This window comes from Gasterosteus aculeatus, chromosome 8, assembly GCF_964276395.1.
Source record: "Gasterosteus aculeatus chromosome 8, fGasAcu3.hap1.1, whole genome shotgun sequence".
In the NCBI taxonomy this organism is placed as follows: Eukaryota; Metazoa; Chordata; class Actinopteri; order Perciformes; family Gasterosteidae; genus Gasterosteus; species Gasterosteus aculeatus.
In genome coordinates, this window is record NC_135695.1 from 6,539,546 (window position 1) to 6,564,143 (window position 24,598).

Genomic DNA, 24,598 nt, shown 5'->3' on the forward strand with positions numbered 1-24,598 from the left:
CAGAGCCAAAACACATTGGACGTACATTTTAGAGCAGCATTTGTGAAGTGGAGACTGTTGGTACGATTAGATAGGAAGGCCACGGGAAATACAAGACTTCCTTTAAAACATGAACATGGCCATTTTTTTCTCCCCAGCGGTAGTGCCGAACAACACGCCACATGATGAGCACCTAACAGTACTGGGTCTAAAATGATTTCATCCTGCGCCGCTCACTTTCAGATGGGTCGTTTGACTTGTCTGATTTAATTGTCATCTTGAATAAAGTCAATTAACTCACATCTGGAAGAAGCTTTCCCAGCTTTCAAGATGGAAAAGAGAATATGTATTTTCTACTTCTTGAAAGGTTGATCCCAAACTGTCTGTCCATATGAGGCACTGCCATGGCGTCCAGTCCCTCTGTGGCGCTGTATTGGGCAAACCACCGTTTACATCCACATTTAGTAAGTTAGTAAGTTCAGTAAGTGATTCATAAAGAAAATGTATTTTATTATTAGGAAAAGGAAATATTTAATCATTGCAGCCGCTTTTATTTTGCACAAACCTGCAAGTGGTGCCACCCTGATCCGCTTACGAGTACATAAGTCCACACGGATCTTGTGTCCCCCTCCTCCCTCCTCTTTCATGTTTATCTTTTCACTGACTCCTCTGTCCTCACCACCACCACCACCACCTCAGCAGCAGCAGCAGCAGCAGCAGCAGCAGCAGCAGCAGCAGCAGCCTCTCCTCACAGACCTCAGTCTTCTCCAGGCGAGGCCGACCGCAGCGCGTCCAGCACGGGTCACCTTACCGGCTCGCGGCGTGGGAGCGGATACGGACGCGGGCTCACAGAGACCCATTCAAAGCCACGCATAGGAAATGTCTTCCTCCGCAGCGATACCTTACACCTCATCTGCATATTCACATATGCACAACGAGGTGTCCCCCTTCCTGTCTGCGCGAGATAGAGGAGGGAGGAAACCGGGCCCGGGCCGGGTTGGTGTTTTTTTTTTTTTTTATTACTTCTCAAAGGCTTTCTGTCACTGCGCCTTGGAAACCAACAAAGAGGCAGCAGGACGTCTCCCAAAAAAAAATTAAAAAATCTGAGCGGGACCCCAGAAGGAGACTTAGACATGTTGGTAGGAAGCAGAACTATAGAGACACAAAGACAAATTATTCATGTCTGCTCGTACCAGACACGGATTTGATCCGGAGGGCAATTAAAGAAACCCCCAAAAAAACATGGAAAACATTGCAACTGTCATTTGAGGAGCGGTGCCGAGACCTGCCCGTCACATAGCTGTCACGGATCACCTCTCAGTCAGACAGCAAGTATCAACAAAACGCACGCACGTGGTAAAAGATGAGTGCTACTATTGTGCGACAATCTCCCACTGCAATTACACTTGCAAGCTAAACAGCAGCATACCACGATGACACTGCGAGTAGGACCTGGCAGCCGCTCAGCTCGCCGGCACATCGCACCCGATGGTTTCTTTCATTGTTGCGTTCGGTTGGAACTGGAATCCACGCAGCATTCCAGCTGGGGTACCATCCGTTGGCACGTACCGCCGCTGATGTCATCGCTCGCGTTCTTTCCAATAGCGTAACCTGGTCTGAGGTAAGAGAAGGTTCTGGATGCCTTAAAGGTCTTGGCACGTTAAAAAAATAAAATAGTACCCGCTTTGTCCTCATCCAACATGGTATTAAATGCTCTTTGCTTGCAGTCTGCATTGAAATATTGCATCTTCTTGAAGTTAGTTTCAGTACGTGACTGTACTGAGGCTTTGCAGTTTCCATGCCGAAGCCGTCTCATTATTCTCAGTAAGAGAAACAGCGGTAAGTGCTGCAGTCCGGTTAAGGTTTTGCCTTTGTGGACGTGTTCCCTTTTCTCAGCTCCCATTGTCACTTTATTTCTTCAACTCCAATAAATTAGGGGTTGTTGGTACTTTCCAAAATTTCTGGCAAACCTTGAGGCCAGAGTTGTGTGCGCGCACACGCTCACAACGACACGAGGTGGTTGAAATGATCCTATTGTTTTAGACATTAGCAGCGATTCAAAACTCATGCGCTCAGTTAATACAAAGCTCAGGCTGACAATGTTATTGCTGATAATTTGCTAGAAATAGGAGTTAAAGGGCTAGAAGTACGTTGCTTGCAAAAGTTTGATTTATTGTTAAATTGCAATAAAAACCCAATGAAGAACAGACATATAACAATTGAAATATTTCCCACATCACTGAAGAGTGATTTTGAAATGCTTTTCATGCAAATAGTTGATTCATACTTTGATTTTGTTTAAATAAAATCTAAGCATGTGGCTCCTCATATTAACATTTTACACACATTCTTTCTGTGACCGCACACTGAATAAGACTCTTCCCAGAATCCCTCCATAAACTACTTTGAAAAGAACAAAAATCACACAACTTCCTCCCAAACCCATTGTTTTCTTTTTTTAACTGCTGTGCTTGGTGGGAAATGGTTAGCTGATGTCTGTGCATGTTGCCCGCAGTTTAAAGAGTCACTGACAGTAACGAAAATAAATAAATCATAAAATCATCTTCCTTAATGCGATGGCTTAGCGAGTTTAAGCCCAGCGGGATGACAGAATCAGTGTTGTTCATAGAACGAGGCTAAAACTGACACGGAGCACTAATTACCACAAAAAACAGTTAAATCCTGAGTGTGAGGAACAGCAGCGGTGAGACTTCCCTGTAACTCTGGAACTACTGGGGTCACTGGCAAGAATATCCAGAAACTGAAATACATCTAAAACGGCGCTGCCAGGATCCTGATGAGATTCGACAACTAAGAGCAGCTACAAGACCCGTCCTCCACACGACACGGGCTCCCCGCCGGATTCCACATTGACCACAGTAACTAACTCACCCGTAAATGCATAAATGGACATGCGCCTCCCTACCTGCAAGAACAAATCATTCCCCAAACCTCCACCCGCACCCCCAGACCTGCCAGCAGCTTGCTCCTCCAGGTCGCCGGTACCGCCCTGCGCTGCACGGGGGAATGAAACAGTCTCCCTGACCAGCCAAAGCGCAGCACAGTCACTGGAAAATGCATTATTATTATTTACAATAATGGAGGGGAGGGCGTAGTGAGGTGCTGACTGACACTCGGGTAATACCTTTGAATCTCTTGAACCTGAGCACACCTGAGACAGAGACAGACAGACAGGCAGGACAGATGTCTGGCTCTCGCTGTGCTCTCCGAGGCCTCGGCTGCCAAAGCGATGCAAGTTCAGACACAATCCAGAGCAACAAAGGAAGCTGCGAAACTATTCTGCAGCAGCAGCAGGCCTCGGCAGCTGTGGGCGCTCACACTCGTGTGTTCTGTGCAATAGGTTCTCTACATTGTTGAATCTCCTTTCTACTTCGATTGGAGACATAATAAACTCTAAAAAATTGGTTGGTTTTGTTGCCTTTTTCCCCCCCAAAAGTGAATCAACAATATAGAATCTGAATTTCGAAAGTCAATTTAAATGCAACTCAAATACACAATTCCCTTTGTGAAGCTCTAAATGTTTATTGTTGTCTTATGGTTTTTTAGAGGGCATATTGATTGTATTTGTTTGTTATTAATAGAGCCTGTTTAATGCAAGAGTCCACTGGAAAGTGACATTTAGTAAAACCTTGTTTTAAAATTTCAAATTGATAAGGGGAATAACCTAAAGATGCTTTAGAAGAGAAATATATGAAAATGTGATTATATATTAAGAGCTGCATGTCTTATGGCCGCAGACAATTGTGATTTCACATGAGCTTCACCATAATGACTGGAGTTTAGTGGTGGTGACAGGGTTCATTTTCTAACTTCTATCCGATATTTAATATTGTATGTCTAACTTTGTATTCCGAGATCATTCGGCCAAGACAGTCACGCTGTGAAAGTTCCATCACATCATTACAGTACACATCGAAGGCCGATCATTTCCCCCTGACACTGAATACTGACAGCTGGCACCAGGTAGGTGATCAAATAATCAATATTTCCAATGTTCGTGATACAAATGTTCCAGCTGTAAACTACACCCGCCCCCCCCACACATTTGGTTTGTATATCGACGCAGCCAAGAGACTTTCAAAACAGTTCCCACACAAGACGAGAACGTACCCCCACCGCAGGCGGCCCCCAGAACAAAGACGCCATCGCACCTGCGCAGGGCGACGGCGGCGGTCCTGGCGAGCGGCGGTGTGTTCCTTTGGTTTCCTTTTTCGTTTGGAGTTCCACGGTTTACGGCCTCGCTGCCCCAAGGCACGACAGTTTAATTTGACTATAATAAGATCAGCACGACAGATTGGTTTCGCTGCAGCGGGCGAGGCGCCTGACTTTTATTACAACAGTCATCACTTGGAGACTATTATTGTAAACGTTTAGCTGTGGCGGCGGCCTGCGCCGGCCGCACACGCACACAAACTCCATCTTAGATTACTGAGCCACAGCAGATATTACCAGACCAGTGCGGAGGAGACGATGGAAAGACTCCCAGGTGTGTGTGTGTGTGCGGGTGCGGGTGTCACTGTCAGAATGACTGGCTGGTCAGGGGAAAGTGTGAATACTGTGTTTGTGTATCTATGGCTTTTTTTTTTCTTCTTTCCCCCTCCTGTCATTATGTTCATAATTTGGGGGAAGGAATGCTGGGGGGGGAACGGTTAGGAATGTCAGGGGACCCTCGAGCTTCGCCGCTAAGCTACGGCTACACCCTGACACCCCGAGTGTGACGAGGTCACCTACAGCAGAGAAGAAGAGAGGGGAGAAAAAAAAAAGAGAGCAGAGGAGAAAACGTATTTGTTGCGTACAAAGTGAACGCTCGCAAAAAGAAAAGCAACACCCACCCGGCCGGTGTCATTTCTTGCTTAACTCTATGTAATGGTTTAGTGTGTGTGTGTGTGTGTTAAGCAGAGGAAAGTAAAGCAAACAGCGTGGTGTTTTCTTTGGAGTTTGCCCACACTGCAGACGGACGAGAGGAGCGATTATCTCTTGACTAATCGTGTTCTGTTCTCTGCGAGATGGCACTTATCATCGACCCCCCCTAAAACCCTCCTCATGACCTCCATCACCCCACAGGAGGGGACTCGAACATATGCTTAAGGCGTCCCAAACACACGCACGCACAGCTTTTGCGAAGACGGCACATCTACAAGTGATTAACACAATATTATAAACAGCGATATTTGACAATAATAATTCTTCATCGTGGATGCAACAGCAGAGAAGCAAACGTGAGTTTTGGGAAGTTGACACACAACGGTCGCACCACACGGCCTCATGCACACAACCTTCCTCAGCAGGTTGACGTTGAAAGTTAATATTGATCAGTTATATGATTAAACAATCCAGACCAGCTACTAAATCATCGGTGCCCGATCTTGCAGAGTTATTTCTATGCAGCGGGTCGTGGACCACTGACAGATTTATTGGTCAATTGTTGTCACAATTTAAGGGATACTTAAATAACTTGCCTTTTGCTGATGAATGCATATTTCGCCATCTGATATTTTACTCAGTTTTAATCAGATGGCACCGGTCTTGGTAACCTGGAATCGCTCAGGCGCCATGAGAATGAAGTAGTAAATAATGAATTATCCGCCGCCCCACAGATCGCCTGAGTTCATTTTCTCTCTACGTTTAATGATGATTATGCCACCGTGGAGTGACTGGTGCAATAACGATGATGAAACCAGGTTGGATTCAAACAAAACAAATAGGAGGATTTCTGTCTGCGGGACGAGCTCGAGGAGGCCGAGAGGTTACGAGCTCTGAGTCAACAGTTGGAAGTCGGCCGCCTCTCGACAGCTCGCCGCTCGTCTGCCTCACAGGTCCGTCCGCCCAACCGGCGATGATTGATGGCACCGTGAGAACTTGGAAACCATCCTTCTCCGTGACAGAATCAGCACTCCCAAATAACAGCGCAGGAGACAATTAATCACACTTGGCCGCTGTCGATACCTGCACGAAGGACGGAGATAAAGACCATCGTGATCTTAACTGAAATCCTGCAGCAGCAGCAGCCGCTTAGGAGGCGCTTTCTAGAAGACCCCGAGACCGGGTCCAGGTCCCGAAACTGATCTCAATCGCCCACCGACATCGGGATGGAAAGAGTGAGGACGGGAAAACGCAGCGAAACACTGCGGATAGTTTGATTAATGAGCAGTTTTTCTTTCTGCCACTCATGCATCTGGCGGCCCCACACAGCTGGACAGAAGGTGTCCCGGTATACACGGGTGACGTGTGTGACCACGGGCTCCCCTTCTGAAGACAAAGGTCAACAATGCTGCCAGAGAGCGGCCTTCAGGATCAATACACATTTTAATCATCATTCATATTATTTTCCCATAAGCCATTAGTAGTATGAGGCCAGAGGCATGTGGACATCTGGCCGTGTCCTTCTGCGTCAATTGGGCGGAGACTTTCATGATTTGGGATAAGCCGCACTTATTTTATGTCACGCGAATACGAATGCATGTACAACTTTCTGTTGTTAGTTTCTTAGAGCTACGAAGTTGATCAACAGATTGAGAGACGTTAAGCTGCAGGTCACAGCTCATTTTTTTTTTTCAAACTTTTCATTGCGTTCCGCTGCACTATACGCGACGGCACATAAAATATGGAAACAAACAACATGGTCATTCGGCTACATTGGCCCTTAGGTGTGGTTAGCAGATATTCGGTAATTGAAAGGGACACAATGTTGCAAAGGTTACATACAAAATAACTACATATCAGAAACTAACCAACCCACAGACTGACTTTGCCTAAACAAATCCATGCGGGGAGATTACATCTCTCACAGGCCGCACTGATGACGGATTTATCGATGAGCCGCTGTCTCTCTCTCTCTTACTGTGCAAAGAGGAAAACAACACACGCATTGGGGAGTTTTTCATCTGGCACTGCCGAGGTGGCCAGATGGCTGACAGAAACAGGACGCAGAATACTGGCGGTGTGGAGCTCGTCCCGGTCCTGAAGGGCTGCTCGAGGCCCGACTAAGGGGGGGGATACATGATGGACAAAGTGACTGCTTTCAGCAACTTTTGGGCTGATGGGGGTGCGCTCTGCTTTGTGGGTGAGGGGGGGCGGGGATGTTTTTTTGGCTTGTATTGGTTCTGTGCCTGACAGCTGAACTGATAAGATGAATGTTTGTGTGTCTCCCTGCAAATGGAGCAATAACTGACTTTGAAAACCACGCACACACACACACGCTTAAGGTAAGAGTGGCACAGCCCTTCATCCAGGTATGACAACCTGATTTAAAGATTCAATTAAAAAACACCCACATGCAAAGGAAGCAGTCTCTGCACACAAAGAAGCTACAGATAGATTCTAAACCGGTTTAATTCCTCCATGAAGTCAACGGCACTAAAACAATTACGCCTGTCAAGATTAGGATCTAGTCGTAAGTCATAAGGGGGCTCTATGCCAACTGGTTTTCGTCCCTCGATCGTCATCATTTTGTGATGGGAACATAGCTCATCGCGGCAGGCGTTTTGGTAACCAATTGCAGTCCTGAGATTAACCCCAACAGACAAGAGCAACCGCACACGCGTGTCACCAAGATAATGGACCCATTACAGTTATGACGCTCTTAAAAAGGGCAATTAACACATTATGGAACAACTATTACACCGCCCCTGAAGGACGGCCCTGCCTTCCAGCTCTGAATCGGGTTGAACATGTCATGATTTCATTTTTCGAGACAGTCCCAAACAATGGAGCGTGATCTGACTGCAGGCTGCAGGAGAAACTCCAAACAAGCGGCTCGTTTACACAAACATGCAATTACCAGGGGAAGTGCCGCGTCCACTTCAGTGCGAGTGCGTCTGTTTGGGGATGCGGCGTGATTAAGAGGCCAGAGCCGATGACGGGAGAAGCAGATGCTTGGACTGGAACAGCAGCAGCGTCCAGGTGCAGGTCAACAAGTGAAAGATAGCTGCCCAGCTCTCTCCGCTCCTCTCCGCGTGTTTGCAGAGCAGCGAGTGTGCGCACAGAAATCCCCTGGTGCGCACAACGTTGCGTCCGTGCAAACACCACCGTCGACTCGCAACAGACATCTTGGTCTCCCGAGCCGCCTGCGTGTTCATTGTGTGAACTCGTTCAGAGTGAAAGGTACGTTAACCTTCCCTCAACCGGAAGCACAGCGCAAACTGAAAGCTGATGCTAATGCGCAGAGCTCAGTCACGACCCAACTGCAGACGTACGGCACCTTTGGGTGCCGTTGTGTCACAGTGCAGCTGCTGCTGTAGACAGAATGTCAGTAAGAAATCTTTTAGAAACAAACCTGCTTTTTGAGGAATAATCTTATTAAATAAAAGGACTAAAATGGATTTTATGACAAAATCAATGGAAAAAGGGATTAAAGAGATTGTTGCAGGATGGGAGAGATGGAATTCAAATGATCACAGCACAATTCCCATACGTAGGCGTTTGGTTTGTCTATGGGCCTGAAGGACAGTCTCCAATTGATCTTTAAGTGTGTTAACTGAAATAATGTCAAATAGCGTTCCTGCTCATTTTGTTCAGCTGCAAGCTGAAACTTGCCGAGTCAACTTAAAGGAATAATTCGGCCACAGAATAACCACAACTTCTCTCTTTGGCCCCCGAGGCAAATACGAAAAGACTTAAACCGCGAAACTAAACATCCACTTACAATTTACTTCATGCTTCCGACAAGAGTAGCTAACTTTATTTATTTTTTTACTGTAAAGCAGTGATTGTCGTGCACCACGGTGTCTGATCATTGCCGTGCTGTTGAACCAGGATCGGAATGACTCACTTTGCTGAAACACGTCCACACAAATTCATTTATACATTCTCAATCGGATAATGTGATATTGTGATAGTGATAACATGAGTAAATGTGATCATATTAGTCAGTGTAAATGCTGTCATTACAGATTTTTCTGTTGATTGCACTTTCAACGTTTGGTCCAAAGCTTTAAGGTCTCCAAAAGATGTTTCTGTTTGTGGGGGTTTGAACTTTGCTTCTGGAACTCAAGTCATTATTTTATTTAGATATTTATAGATGTAATAATGAGCTAAATACCCCTAAACCCCAACGTATAAATGAGGTATAATGCTTAACATGCAGCATTAAGACTGAACGGCAGATCGCTTTGAGTTGACACTCCTTGTTCCCTCATCACACAGGCAGCTGAACTCCAGATAAATCATTACAGAACATCCAGTATGGCGCTCTGACTACCATTATTATTGCCAAATGTCTCCCTGGAGGACATAGCAACAGGAAGACTGATGACTTTGATAAATAAATATTTAGTGTAATACCTGGTTACCGTGTTCTCCCCGCTGCTCGCCCTTCTAACCAACTACAACAAACTAACGAAGCACATCGTCCCAGCTCTATTGTGGGGAGTTATCGTACCGCTAAGAACACGCTACGGGCTACTGTCAGTCAGGAGGGTGGGGGACTGATGGATTGTGGTGCAGATGAGGAAAAAAACGTGATAACTAAAATTAGATTGTTCAATGGTACCATTTTTATCTGGTCAGTGAATAACTTTACTGTCCTTTCGTCCTCTGCTTTATAGTAATGAGCACGTCTGTAATGTCTGTAATCCTGCAGAACGCCTTCCTCCAGTATAACGTGCTGTAATGCGAACGTCTGACCTGCAGAGGGCCTCGTCCACACCTGGAGTCTGACCCTCAGACAGCAAAATCTTTTTTTATTTACACTTTAAATTAATCTAAAGTGAAGTGAATCAGAAAAAAAGTGAATCAAAAAAAAAAAATTAAAGAAATGTTGAGAAAGACGTTTTTTGTTGTTATTAAAATGACAGGAAATTTGGAAATGTAGGTTTGCTCAAGAAAATGTGATGATTATTTCAGAAGCTGGAGACAGACAAAAGTTAATAATATATGTATGTGTAAATTCATATTACAAATTAAAATGAAAAGCACCAAGTCCTGTCCTTAAGAAGCTAGAACCACGGAACACTTTTTTTTTTTTTTGCTTGATCATATTATCTTATTTTCAACAGTAGTTGATTGTCTAACAAATCATTTTGTAAAGCCATCTCAATTTCCTGGATGATATTTATTAATGCATTTTTTTTCATTGATTCCGTTTGTGTAGGTAATGAGCACACGATCATAAAGTGGTTAAAAGCCCATCTTCTTCTGACCGGGCTGCTGATCCTGAATGTCGGACTCCAGGCCGGACTGACACCGCCGGTCACACAGCGGCTCACTGCTGCCATCTAGGTCTCACCGGGGGAACTACACCTGCGCGTCGCACCACACAAGACTATTGGTGTGAATATTTGGGATTTGATTTAAAATACAGGATTTATATCCAATCACATTTAGCTTTTTGATACTATTTATTGACCTAGTGAATTTACAAACCTCAAAAAGCCCGTCCAGCCCCCGCAAACTGCATGTTTCCATGTGTAGGAACTTTGCTGCATAAACAAAATAAAACGAACTGACTCACGAGTGCAGCAACGACTCTGACCCACAGAGCCACCACAGAACATTCCCTGACTCTGCGCGGGGAGACTGCAGACTTGTTTCTCTTGGCACAAAGCGGGCTATTCTTAAAACCAAAGTTCACATTCAATCCGGCCCAGGCGGGCGGGCTGCCTCGTACGGAGGCCTAACCTTTCCGAACAGGGATCGGCCGGCTCCGCGGACTACCGGGCCACCGACGCACCACTGGCCCCGTCGCTGCACGCTCAATAGGCGCGGGACGCAGGGGGAAAATGTGTCTCTGCTCGGACCCAAACCCAGCTGTTAAACAATGGAAAACACGCAAAGCGCACATGTGCGCTTAATGAGGCCTGAGAGGCAGAACGCGCATAGCTCGGAGGGGAATGCGCCAATTTGGTTGCAGGCGAGTCTTTATACGTGCGTGATACGCGCAGCCCGCACCCACGGCTGATTGGACGGGTGAAGTATAAACACCAATCACAGAGCGGGCAGTCACTGACGGGCCAAAAGCAGCTTTCTCCAAAAATCGTTCTTGCATCAATTCACTTAATTAAAGACGACGTAAAAAAAAAAAAAAAAAGAGAAAAGATTACTGTGAGGACTGGTTCAGCGATAGTGTTGGGATACATTTTTTTAAACCTTTTTGTTGATCCACATTCTGTTTCAAGTTTAGCAGCAATGCCTTCTTAATGTAATGTGTTTTTTAAATGGTAATCTTCTCTTAAGACGCAGGCGAGGTGTTTAAATTACAGCCGGCTTCGTACCCAACGGTTTAAGCCATCGCTGTCCAATATTTCAGTTTGACTTTATGAACAGCGTCTTCTTTTAAACTCTGAAACAACAGGTTTTGAGGGTTCTGAAAGTGCTGTGTGAGATATCTAATCAAATAAATAGGAATATTGGTCTTTGCATACGTATCACCAAAGAATTTTAACAGTTTAGAGATCTAATAAGTCAGGAAATTGAGCGTCTAAACACACTAAATCATACCACACATACACACTGGATGACAACTGAATCTCATTACCAACGAGCAACAAGGATTGCATAACATGCCCACACACTGCGAGTACTGGTATTACCGCCCAAGTATGAGAGTAAACGGCTGGCAGGCTGCACAATAGCCGCTTCAGGCCAGTAAACACATCAACGCGGCGGGTTTATAGCGCACAACTTTGTCGGGAAACAGGCGCGTTAAATCCTGTGTGTGTCTCCGGCGTGGGAGCTTCTGCGAACCCGGATGGGGGAGAACCCAAAGGCCGGTAGAGGGGCGAGAGAGAGTTAGAGAGGTTGACCGAAAAATGGTCTTCCTGAGGAGGACTTTGGACGTGGATATAGATGGAGGACGTCTTTCCCATGGATGCAAAGCTGCACTTCGGTCTACAGAAGCTATCAAAAACAATTGAGTGGAAACACAGACAACCGTATTGTATCGCCTCCCAACGCTGTTCCCACCTCCCCAGTCTTTCACCGTCCCACCCCCCTGTTGTGCGCGAGGTGTGGTTACAACTCCATGTGTATGCTGCAACAGCTGCAGGTGGGCGATCTTGCACTGGGGGGGACGGAGGGGTTGCTTTGGCCCCTCGGAGGCAGAACAGATCACTGTGAACAGCGTGTAGGCACTTCTTCCCCATCTCACGTTCGTTGTGCATGCGGCTCCAAAAATATTTGGTTTTATTTGATCTCTTCAGTCATTTAACCTGTAAAATGGTCACAGCAAAGACGTCAGATTCATCCATCATTTATGTGCGTTGTGCTTCTTATTCTTGCAAGACCTGCAATAAGCTAAAAATGAAAAAACACTATTCAAGCCTCGGAACAAAAAAGCTTTTAGGAGGACGTGTTAAGACAAAGTTCTTCCCACTGTAGAAATAAATAAGATTATATGAGGATTTAGGCTTCAAGTTGATCCCCTGACGTTCCCTTTGGCACAAGCATGAGGTTAAAAGTTTACACTTGACTTTGGTGATCCTGCAGATTCCGCACTTTAACATAGACATCGCTGAACCGCAGCTATACTGTTAAGTAACGATCAGCAAATGCTGTCGTGCTGAATTAAAATGATTCTCCCTCTGCGACGGTCAACCTTCAGGGCTTTGAAGTGCGTGATGTTAATCTCCATCACTCTCTCTACTCTAGTTACTGCAGAGCGACACTGAGCAATCCACCAGAAACTCAGCGAAATGGCTCCTTTTTTTTTTACAAAAGACTTTGACAACTTTCCCGTTCCTTATGACAACATATTAGGAAACAAAGATCAAACTGCTGCGGCAGTCCCACAGAGGAGACATACTATCCCTTCTGTTGGGGCCGTGTGCTGGCCTTTTGATGCTGCAGCTGGCTGCTTTCTGGCCCTCCGGCGCCCGTCCACTATTCCCCGTCCACCGCCGCCCCTGCAGCATTAGAAAATAACCCTCGGTCTGTTCCCAGTGAGGACTCTCTGCAGCGGAAACCAGCACCCACACTCACACACACAAACCCATGCCTCAACCCCATTAAGTCAGAAGGGATTCCCTGAAAGACGGTGGGAGCGGCGAGAGGGCCGACGGGAAGGAAGAGAGCGATGTTGAGTAGCCGGCGGCAGTGATCTTTTCCTCTGTGGTGGGGCCGACTGGAAATTGCTCCACACCACCGCTGCCAGTAACACAGCTGGCTCAGCTGTTCAGAGCCGGCAGCACGTGGTGAGGAGAAACCAGAGCCGGGTTTATTGGTGTCGAGACAAATAAACACAGGGGAGCCTCGGGCAGGTACAGGGATTGTCTGTCACTCAGTGTGTGTCAGTGTGTGGCCTGAGGATCACATACTACGTGGGAGGAGGAGTCACGGCCTCTGACCGCAAAGGATGTGGAGAGAGTTGTCTCCTCCCTTTTCTCCCACTCTTTCCTTTCTAGTTGTGTCTGTCTTCCTTCCTCTTGCTTCATTCCGAGTCCCTTTGTATTATCACAGCATCAGCAAACAATTATCCTCAAATGTGAGTCATCAATTCTTAATGGATTTAGTGGACAGTACTGCACTAATAGTTCAAGTCCAACACTACACCGCTTGCACTCACTAAGCCTGATGGCTCTTTTGTATTTTCCATTGGTATTTATCTTATTTACAGACAGAGAACAAAGTTTCTGGGAACATAACACCTCAGAAAGAAATACAATCTCCTATATTCTTACATGTAGATTCATGGAACTATACTTTGTAAATCTCATGTTGATTTACTCGCTCGGCAAAGACGGACCGCAGAGCGGGCTGAGCCAGCTCTTCCTGTTTGATTCAGGGAATCACAGGAAACAAACTGATTGGAACTCAACGTTGAAATGGTACCAATTTCCTCCACATACGGCTGGATTCAATGAGGAAGCTCCAACTATTGTAGAGCAGAGTCTCTGCCAGAGTTTACGTTGCAAATGGCCGTATTAGCTGTGATCTGACTAAGCTCTTGGCTCCATATCCCACCCAAGCCACGACGATGGAGGATCAGTGCTGCCTGGAGACTGTGTGTCAGATCCCGGTGATGGTTGTGGTGTGTGTGTGTGTGTGTGTGTGTAGCTCTGAAACAAAAGAGGCATTGTGGCACAGACTGTCTGATCTAAGTAAACACGACTTCCTGTCCCATCGGCTCCAGCGTCCTCCTCACCAGCAGCTCACGTCCCAGAACTGAGAGTCCCTGTTTGACACCATCTGCTGTTAACCACTCACAGCAGCAGGCGGTGCCGGCGTGCACACACACGTGTACACACAGACACACACATGTACACACAGACACACACACACACACACACACACCGGCACTCTAACACACCAAACTACACCTTGTGGGAAGAGAATAATGTCCACGATTTCAAATCAACTAATAATGACTTCAATAGACAAGTAGACTTTCGCATTTGCTAGATGCTGTAGTGAAAACCAGAGTCAGGAAAGAGGAGGAGCAGGTGTTAGAGAATTCAAGTGGTGTGTTGAAGGCGCAACGTTCCAGCTCATTGTTCCCCAATTCTAGCACACCTTTACTTACTGCAGACAAAACACAGCAGTTGACAATTTGTTTTCTTCAGTCGGCGTAAAAGGAAGGTCAAGCGGTTTGTCTTTAATAAGCATTACCTAGTGCATCAGACTTATTAAATCAAAGTATAAAAAAAAGAAAAGTGGACAGTGGACATGGTTTGTTCTCATTTATGTTTGAGGTGAGCTACGCAAGGCTACACCAGGCACAGCACATCTTGATTTCCAACTGTGCTAACTGAATAACTAAAGTCTTACTCAGGAGTAAACATTTACTGTGACACAGTAAAAATAAAAAGAATGCTTAGCAACGGCCACCGCCCTGTAACACGGTGAGTCATGGGGTCAGACCTGAATGTGCTTCACGGCACAAAGCAGAGAGCGTTTTGACTTTGGAATCACAGAACAATGTCGCCCGTGACTCCTGTTCACTCTTATCAGCTACTTTCCATTGTCTGGCCCTTCAAAACAAGCCCGGGTGCACAGCAGCGACTCCAGGAAGTGGGGAGCAAAGTTAGCTGTGTTCTTTGGAAGGGACGCGGTCACGTTTTTCACACTACCTTGACGTGGCTCTGAGCGCCCAGGTTGTAGATCTCCGTCGGCTTCACCATGTTGATGATTTTCACCAGGCACGTGCTGTCGGTCAGGTCGCCATAATGCAGCTTCATGTCTAACAAAGAGGAGGGTGTGGAGGGAAGGGGGGGGGCACACACGCACGGTGAGCCACACAGAAATTCAAATTTCCCCAGGAAAAAGTGTGATTTAGTGAACATCCCTTTGGATTTGTGCTGGTGTCCCTTTCCCCTCTCTGGCTCTGCCCAGGTGAGCTGCATTGTGCCACCTGGTGCCCCCCGGTATCGTCCGGTAATTTAAAATTGGAGGTGTTTTGGCAGCAAGAAGACATCATTCAACTCAAGCCTGGTCCGTAAAAATGACAGAAACCATCTTGGGGAGAAGTGTATTTGACGTGTACTTTTTATGTTTTACGTCCCGTCCCTTGCAGTGGGTGGGGGCGATCTAGATATCAGGGCTTGGGCTTGGTCTTGTTCCCCTTTATGCCACCTACGGTGTAAACAGCATACTCACTGCCTTCGGTGTGTGTCTGCGGGTTCTGGTACAGATGCTCGATGCGACCCGTGTTGAAGGAGCTGGAGCGACGCAGAATACCGTGAACCTGGAAGAGACGGAGACGGGGTTTATGACGACATATTAGATTTCATCTCACAATAGTAATACTTGCGACTACTGCAGTTTGAACTCATCATGCTCAGTTAGCTTTCATATCGTCTTTAAACAATACTCTTTTTATTGTTAGCATGTTAATGCAAACTTTGCGCCGCCGCCCGATTTCAGTGTTTCCCGGTGGGGGAAACACTGAAATCGCAGTACTACATATTAAATCACTGGAAACTGGTTGAATTTCTATTGTTTGGGTGAACAAGGCCTTAAGAGTCACAATGGAGATCCAGTTTATCTCAAATGGATTCACGTATTCATCATGGATTCATTGCTATTTCAGTGGATTGATTTTCAAAGAGGACCGGTTCTGCAGTGAGATGCATAAATCATAATTTATAAGGCAGGGTTTATTTTCTTTACCCTAGTGGCGTATTCTGTGGCGCAGACGTCCACGCGTGCCGTTTTTTTAAAGCTGCCCGTGATGTGCGATCTTGTCTCGGGTGCGATGTGTGCGGAAGCTCTGCTCGGGGGAGATAACAGAACCTGATCCGAGGGGAGTCCATCGGTGGGAGGACGCTGTGTACCCTGACCTCACTTCCTTTATTCACTGTGAACTTCCTGCCTGTGTGCTCCTCTTTAATGCCCACGAACCCGACCCAGCCCACCTCCGCGTGCAGCCTCCCCAAACCGGGCACAGCCCAGTGTGTGTGTTTTGGGGAGAAATTAAGTCATGCAGAAATATGACGTGCACGTGTTTATTCAAGCGCGTTGAACTGAATGTATCTGTGCTTTTTACGAAGCCTTACGCAGCAGAAACAGCTTGTTAACCTCTGCGTCCAGCGACAGGATGTTGACTTGTTTGTTTCTGCTCCTAAACACACATTTAGTGACCTCACTCGTATGACCGTGTAATAAAAACAACCATTTCCCTGTTAATGGTTTGACCCTGGGGTAAAAAGTGGAGGTGTCGGGATACGACCGGGTGGAGGTGGAAGGAGAAGGCCTGATGCCTCAGCAGCACCCACAGTGCTGCAGCTGGACGGAGCTCATGGAAGGCACGTCGTTCTGCGCGCAGCGTCGGTTACTGTGTGTGTGTGTGTGTGTGTGTCTCTTTTACAGGACCATCTCTTGGAGCTTTGTTTGGATCTCGCTCTCCTTCTTACCTCGTAGCCTTTAGCGAGCAGGAACTCCGCCAGGTAGGAACCATCCTGCAAAAGGACAGAAGACGGCACCGATTAAGACCCACTAGAAGCAGTGCAAACACACAAGTGTGTTAAGAGACGCTAAACAGCTTTATTTGTCAGCAGCAAAACACCAAAACGTTTCTGCGCGAATATTGGAAAAACAAATTAAAGACAAAGAGAAAACGAGTCACCCTTTTACACGCCGAGGAGAATCAAACTTGACGCAGCGTAATGAAGAGCAACAGGACAGAAAGCGATGGAATAACTGCTCATTCTTCCAAAAAAAAAAAAAAAAAACCTTTATATGCAAATATTTTATAGTAAATCATTTAACACATATTACATAATGCGATATTACATCATGTTCTAAGACATCTGAAAATTAAAAATGAAATCAGTAGTTTTAAATTACATTTTTCACATATGCAGACATGAAATGTGTTCAGTATGAAATAATTATGTTACGTCCCCCATGAAAGAAGTGTTTTACTGAAGGTTTTAGATCTGTAAATATATATTTCTTCTTGATTTGTTGGAACATAAACCTGTGTATTGTTCTCTCCGACACACGTGTAAAGTTTTATGGTGCTTGACCACAACCCTCCTGAAACCTTCGCCGGGTGTGCGTGTGTGTGTGCGAGAGGCAGAGAGAGCTGTGTCAATAAGGTCTTGTTCCCCCCTACCCGTGTTACTCCTCGTCTTTTTTAACCGCTCAGACTTTCCGACCGCACATTCTGGAAAACTCAGGAACATTCCGAACTAGTCATGGCATTCATCCCTCAATCCCCCTTCACATGTGCGCACACACGCACACACACACACACACACACACGCAGGTGGAGGGTGGGGACCAGAGGATGAGAAGGTGGCGGGGGGACCGGAGGTCCCCTGCAGAGAGCTGTGTAGGTGGGCAAAGTCTGACATGCAACAATTAGCCGGAGGAAGCTTTAGCATCCCAGAACGACAGTCACGTGCTACGAGAACTCATTCAGTTTGAGAAACAGCAGAGACTTTCACTTTAAGTAGCATTCAACCGATTGATGGACACTAGGTGGGACAACAAAACGCGCGCACGCTTACTTTCCCCTGCAGCTGGAAACAAGCATGACGAAACAAACATTCCACCTCATTTAGATGCTAGGAGGCACAGACAGAGGAAGCCGCTTGTAACTCTCGTCTAAAGCGACAAGTGGAAGTCAATAAAGAGGAAGACGATGCGCTGGCCTCCTCCAGTATGAGCACCGGAAAGCTTCATTTCATTGTGGCCCTCCCTCTCGAATTCAAAACCATGAGGTTATCCATTTCTAATATTAACTGATTTTTTGATCGCAAACAATATTGCGAGGTCGAGATCCAAACGTCATCGGGTATTGAATACTTTCTTCATATCTGGACTCAGACCTCATGGCTGGTGCTCAAACGTCATGATGGTGGAGGCCAAAGACCCGTGGCAGTTATTTGGCTTTTGAATTAGACCCACACAATTCTCCTTAAAGACTCACTGAGCGGAGATGTGTTTTTTCTTATTCCATGAATATGAATGTATACGGTCGCACCACATTAAATGTTTTTCTTTACAAGATCATGTGCAGTTCTGCAGGTTGAGCTCCCAGGTTGTGCGGTTGTTGGCACAGAGTTTTCAACCTGCTTCTGCCCAACCCGTCGACGGGAGGGGAGGAGGAGGGGAGTGGGGGGGACCCGTCCCCATGGCGTTCAAAGCCCCGGCGGGTGTCATGTTTTCCTGCCCCTGTGCCAGGGTCAAAGCGTTTCATGCCAGAGCAATATGGAAAACAAGCCTGAAGAGCTGCAGCTCTGTTTCAAAACAAGAGGCTCCTTTGAGGCGGCACTGGCCCGTAAACCCTGGCCTCACCTCGCTGCTTCCTGTTATGGGGAGCTGGCCGCTTGGTGAGAGGGACACACACACACAACTTCATGCTCACCTGCCAGGTCTACGTCAAACAACAAACTCCTCAAAGACGAATTCAGGACTGATTGATGGGCTCTCCCCTCTACGGCTACTGAAGTTGGGTAAAACAATGGATCGGTATCGGGGGGGAGCAAGACAACGGGTGTCCTCTCCTCGGGATGTCGGGGGCTATAGTTATGATACGTGTACACACTGTATAGTTTCAGGCTCGTGTGAAATGATTTCAAAAAGTGCACGTTCAGCTCTTTGGGTGCTTCTCACTATTTTCAAAATGCTATTTAAGCTTGTTTTCATATTCTGAACGTTAAAACATGAGAAGGGTAAAATCCGATTAACAAACAGAAGTCCATGTACAACATTCCAGAAAACTAGAGAAAACAAGAGCAAGAAGGTAAAGATCAGGAAAAGGGGGGAAAGCCTGAGAGCTCATGTTGATGTTAGATTAAATCGGACCATGTGTCTGAAAAATGTTAGCAATGTTCACTCATCACACCCCCCTATCCGAGTGGTATCATTAGCTCCAATCAACATTCACATTATCATCATTATCACATCAGCATTGTGCAGTCTCACTGATCGGACGCATTTATATCACAGAAGTGGCACCAGTGTGTGCGTGTGTGCGTGTGTGCGTGAGGTTCTTCTTAAGAGTCAAACACAAAATAAACACTTTTTCGACCCATGAAAAGATTAGAAAGATTCAGTGAGTTATGATTCACATCAGGATATAATTTAAATAAAACTGATTAAAAACGGTCACTTTCACTGAAATGTATAGCTTAAACTTTATTTTGTGTACATGGCTGCAACTATACATCGTTTTATTATCTTAGAATCTGCCAATGATTTGAGATTCAACCATCCTGTGGTCAACATGTTGAATAATGCAGATAAATCCTAAATTCTTGTTTTGTCCACCCAACCACCCAAACACCTTTTAGTTTACTATCCCGGGAGAGAAAAATACAATACCATGCAGAAAACAGTGATGACTTCTGTGACCACTATAACCATCACCACGGTTACGGTCAGCGCTCAGCGGCAGGCAGCACTGGTGCCTTTGCACAAACCCCAGCACTGTGAGTTGAGCCCCCTCTGCTGGTTGAACAGGGAGCCACAGGAGCCGCTACACGTTGGTCCAGAAGGGATAGTCAAGTTTAACACCAAATTAGGGTTAGAACAGCAACATTAGGGCGGGAAAAAACCCTACGACATTTAAAAATATAGAGAGTATTGTGTGCCTGCATTCGCAAATCCATGTCAGCGTGTGTAAACTACAAATGAATCACTTTGAATGTGCTTTCATTGGACCCCAAGGAGAAGGTGCCAAGAACACCGCCGGTCTGCAATTAGGCCCGATATAGTTTAATGACACTGTAATCATAGACCACAACACACGTATGCATACACACAGAATCACACAGCAATAAGTAGGAACACTCGATCCCGGCGAGCGGCCTGAATCTCTCTGCTCGACTCGAGTGTGCTGCTGAAATAAAGAGAGTGCCCTGGTCCAGTGTGCAATTATCTAGCTGGATTTGAAACCCATATCCAGGCGTTTGCTGCGGCTGAACTCGCATCTCTTCCAGTAAAACTACAAGTCAGCAGACAAGTGAGGCTTAAAGGAGCCACGGTCGGCCGCCATCGTGAGTGATGGGCGCGCAGATTTTTAGCTCTACGGTTTTCGTGTCTGGCACTGGCTCAGCTTTCTATCCCGTGCTGCCAACAGAGCAGTCCGTTAAAGGAGGCGAGCAGAGGACGCGAGGGAAGGGAGCCAAGCGACGCCGACAAAGGGTGACGGCTGAGAGCATCCTCGAGGGGGTCGAACCGCAGCGCCGCCGTGTTTTACCAAGCAGACGAGCCGCGGAGAGACGCGTTGAACCTCAAAGCAAAGTTTCACTGTCCAATAGACAAGCCGGGCCTGTCCTCTCCGTAACCCTGGAGCGTAAAAAGAAAAAAACCCGCTCCGCCAGCCAGCGCCCCCGCTCCGCCCCGCAGCCGGGCCTTGGCGCTCAGGTGGTCTCCAATAACTCACACCCTCTCGCGCCGAGAGGGCACTCAAAACATGTCGAGGCCAAGCAGCATGCTGCCCTGAAATTTATGAATGGTGGTTAACCGGGCGATTTACGGCCTCCCCGTGACCCCCGACACCCCGGCTGGTGGCTCCTGAGATGCTCTATCCAGATGCCTGCGCGCCTGAATCCTGCACGGGCCCTCGGGTACTCCGAGGCAACGGCGTGACCGCCGCTATTAAAAAGAATTAGCGCTGTTATTCTTTGTGTGCTGGTAAAGAGGTTGAGCTGCGGAAAGTGCAACTTGGCCCCAAAAAAAAAATGGGGTTGATGTTGAATTTCCACAAACTCCTGACAGTTTGTGGGACGGCGTTGCGTTCCGGGTCGACGCTTCATGAAACTGCCCCCAAGTGTCTGCTTCATCCCTGCTGCTTGATGACATGTTCATATTATCAAGCTCTGTGAGAAGCATTCTGTACAGTAGACTGGGTCATATATATATATATATATATATATATTTATTATCCACACACACACACACACACACACACACACACACACACACACAATACATGCTGCCATCTGGCACCAACAATCACGCCACGTTCAAAGTCACTTAAATCCCTTTTCGGATTTGGGCTGTCAACAAATATTCTATATTCGAATAGTAGTTGAAAACAACTCAGTAGACTAGATCGGCTACAACAGCTTCATGCAATGGTTTGATTATTTTCCGTTTCATGCCACGGAAAAGTTCTGTGTTTACAGTACAGCTCGCTCGGAGCGTTCATAGACAACAATCGCGACTATTGCTTGCACAAAACTCTTTCATCAGCACTCGGCATTTGTTTATTGTTGTCGTTCATTTAAACCGATTTGCGCAGAGAGCGCGACGGTGCGAGAGAGACAGAGAGCGAGCGAGCAATCTGCGGTCGTGGCCATTATTTTATTTATTTATTTTTGTGCAGGTAATGTGTTGTTAAATAGGTTTAAAGTTTAATAAATTACATATACAAGTAGTTATGTCTCGTATTCATTTTTCCTGTTATTGACGTGGCTAATGCGCAACCGAATATATTCTATTATATACTATAAGCTTAATATACTTAGTTTTATTGTCATATATGTAATATGTAATATATAATATATAATATGTAATATATAATATATGTAATACGTAATTATAATTATATGTAATTATATAATATATGTAATGCGTAATTATAATTATATGTAATTATATAATATATGTAATACGTAATTAGAATTATATGTAATGCGTAATTATATAATATATGTAATACGTAATTAGAATTATATGTAATATGTAATTATAATTACAATAAAACTAAGTATATTAAATTCAGTGTCACCCATTAGGCTTCTCAACTAAACTCGTTTTTTCGTGGCAAGATGAAACCTTTACGACAAGCCGAATAACATCAAGCCGAATAATGAGGTGGCAAACATTGCCGACAAGAACACTGATCAAACAGTGTCATTAAACCTCTAAGCTTAGCTTATGTCCTCTAGTAACTAAAGGACATCGGCAACGGAGAGAGTAAAGTTTAGTGTATGCAAAATGACTAGTCAGGCCGGTTCTGCCCCTCCTCCCATTGTACACATCTTTAGAGTTTCTCTCCACCGCAGCAGCAGCATGCAGTCAAACAAGAAGTCATTGTGTAGTCGTCTTGCTACCTGCCTCCCAATAGATCGTTTACAGATAGGATGCTTCCTCATTCTTGTTAAACAATCACAGAAAGGGGTTTGTCGCGCAAGCAAAATAACACTGCTCCACTAAAGACATCTTGCAATCGGCTGGCTGATGTGTGGCCATCGGGCGTGGCCCCACCTTGAGCCATAAAATAAATACATAATGCAAATTGTCAATATTGGTGGTTCTTAAATATCGTTCTAACTAAATATTTCTAAAATATTATACATGGGCAGACGGCGTGAACTACTTTGGCCTCGGAAAACTTACAGAAACCTCGAAGTTCTTAAAAGTGAAACCAGTGGAAGTCTTTCCAGTATTACCAGATATCAATGGGCCGTTGTGAGCCTATTTATAGAAACTGAGCACAATATACTCCGACACCATAAAGGGGGGGGAAAAGAATGGATTGCTCTCCATTGACTTGAGTATTGCATGAAGGTGCCCCCTTAAATACGTTTCAGTATATTGAAGCTTAGAAACTACAAAAGAAAAAATGCATTTAGCATTTACCCCAAAAAGCATTTTTGAAGGTGTGAAGCTTCTGTTCTAGTGGAATGTGGACAAATCAGAAAGCCGTGCTGTCTAATGTTCCCAATGGCTGCATGTAACATGACCCCGAACCATTGATTCAGTCCTTGGCTGTCAGAGAATGACACGCTGCGCTCGGTAGGAGTAATATTGCATTCACTCAGGAAAAGTACCGTATACATTATACAACAGGTTTAAAAAGTTTGAGGATTGGTTTTAGCATTTACAGTTTGACTGGTTGTACTACTCAGAAAATCAGTTCACATGTTCCAACCATTGCGTTTCCTGTGAGAGAAATTAACTTTCCTGTTTCAACCATCTGATGTCTTCCACACTCGCTCTTGGGTTATAAATCAGGTTTTAAATTTCCAAACTAGTGGAAACTAGTTTGGAAATATATAGAGCGCAGGTGTGAATGAGACATCTTAATTGCACCTAAGTGTGTACAGTTTATGCTCGTATGCATATATTTTTGTATATGCATTTATACTTACACCGGTTACTTTTATGTTGTCCTTGTTTTGCTTCATATTCTATATGTGGTTTATTTGTGTGTACTGTGTTCATACACAGTCAAGTCAATGGAAACATCTAAAGCATAACCTCTAATTTGTCGAGCCATTTGGTGTGAGAGAACGACTACGGAAGGAACTTGACTGCTGACGTGTTAAAACTGGGAGAGCAGCTCTTTGACACGATGGCGATTAATGACAACAGTGATGAGCATTCTGTGTGAACCACACATTGATGCCAAGGCCTCAGACTCATACTGTTACCCAGACTGCACGCTCTCTAACCGCGTGAATACCATTGATACCTGCGTGTTATCCTTCCACAGTGACTCGCGCTCTCCCCCCTATTGGGCTCGCGCGCACAGGTGCGTCAGCAACACCGCAGGTGGAGTCGAGGGAGCAGGAAGCTTGAGTACTTCAAACTGACCAGTGGTACACGGGGATTTGTGCACCTGGCGAACGTTTAGACACCACCGGAAGTTACAAACAGAGGAATAATGACGTTTCAAGTGACGGCGTAGCAGTCAGCCGCCGGGTGTGGGAATGTTACCTGTCCGGTGATGCCGGTGATAACCGCCACCTTGCGGTCCTTCTTCAGCTCTCCGTTGGCCGAGGAGCTGACGCTAGCGGACTGGGAGCACTGGGCCATCTTTACTCTACTGGACGCGTACGGTCTTAAGTCACAAAAACCAACAAAGCGTGCAGCTGCGTGTTTAAAGTGAGCGCAAAGTCGAGCCTCTTCCGCATCCGCAAACAAACGCCGCTACAAACATTCAGGAGGCTACGTAGGCGGAAGCGGACGCGAGATCAGCCAATAGGAAGAGAGCATGTGGGAGAAGCAGCAGGAGGCTGCGTTGAAGAGGGAGGAGAGTGTGAGGGAAGTGCACGTCATTAACCACAGCGCCCACTACAGGATGAAGAGATAAAGGCAGCCTCCTACACCATGAACGACGGAAGCAGTTTTCGCGTGGCGTGTACATTTACTCAATATGTGTGCTTAAGTACGTGTAAGTGTTTTAGTCAATATTGCTTGAACGACGGAGAGTCTACGATCTCTCACACAGAGACAGCTTGTGTTTCCGCGTCTGCTGATGACA

The 24,598-nt window shown here is 45.9% G+C and overlaps 1 protein-coding gene across 1 annotated transcript in view; it reads right to left on the reverse strand.

Moving 5' to 3' along the window:
- gmds (GDP-mannose 4,6-dehydratase) overlaps positions 1-24,364 on the reverse strand; it is a 118,644-nt gene extending 94,280 nt beyond the window's left edge. The window contains exons 1-4 of the mRNA XM_040184300.2: positions 24,052-24,364; positions 16,785-16,829; positions 15,529-15,616; positions 15,003-15,112 (exon numbers count right to left, since the gene is read on the reverse strand). Of these exons, the coding sequence (XP_040040234.1) occupies positions 15,003-15,112; positions 15,529-15,616; positions 16,785-16,829; positions 24,052-24,150 (342 nt within the window). The 5' untranslated portion in view covers positions 24,151-24,364. The remainder of the gene's footprint in view (positions 1-15,002; positions 15,113-15,528; positions 15,617-16,784; positions 16,830-24,051) is intronic.
- Positions 24,365-24,598: the final 234 nt, after the last annotated feature.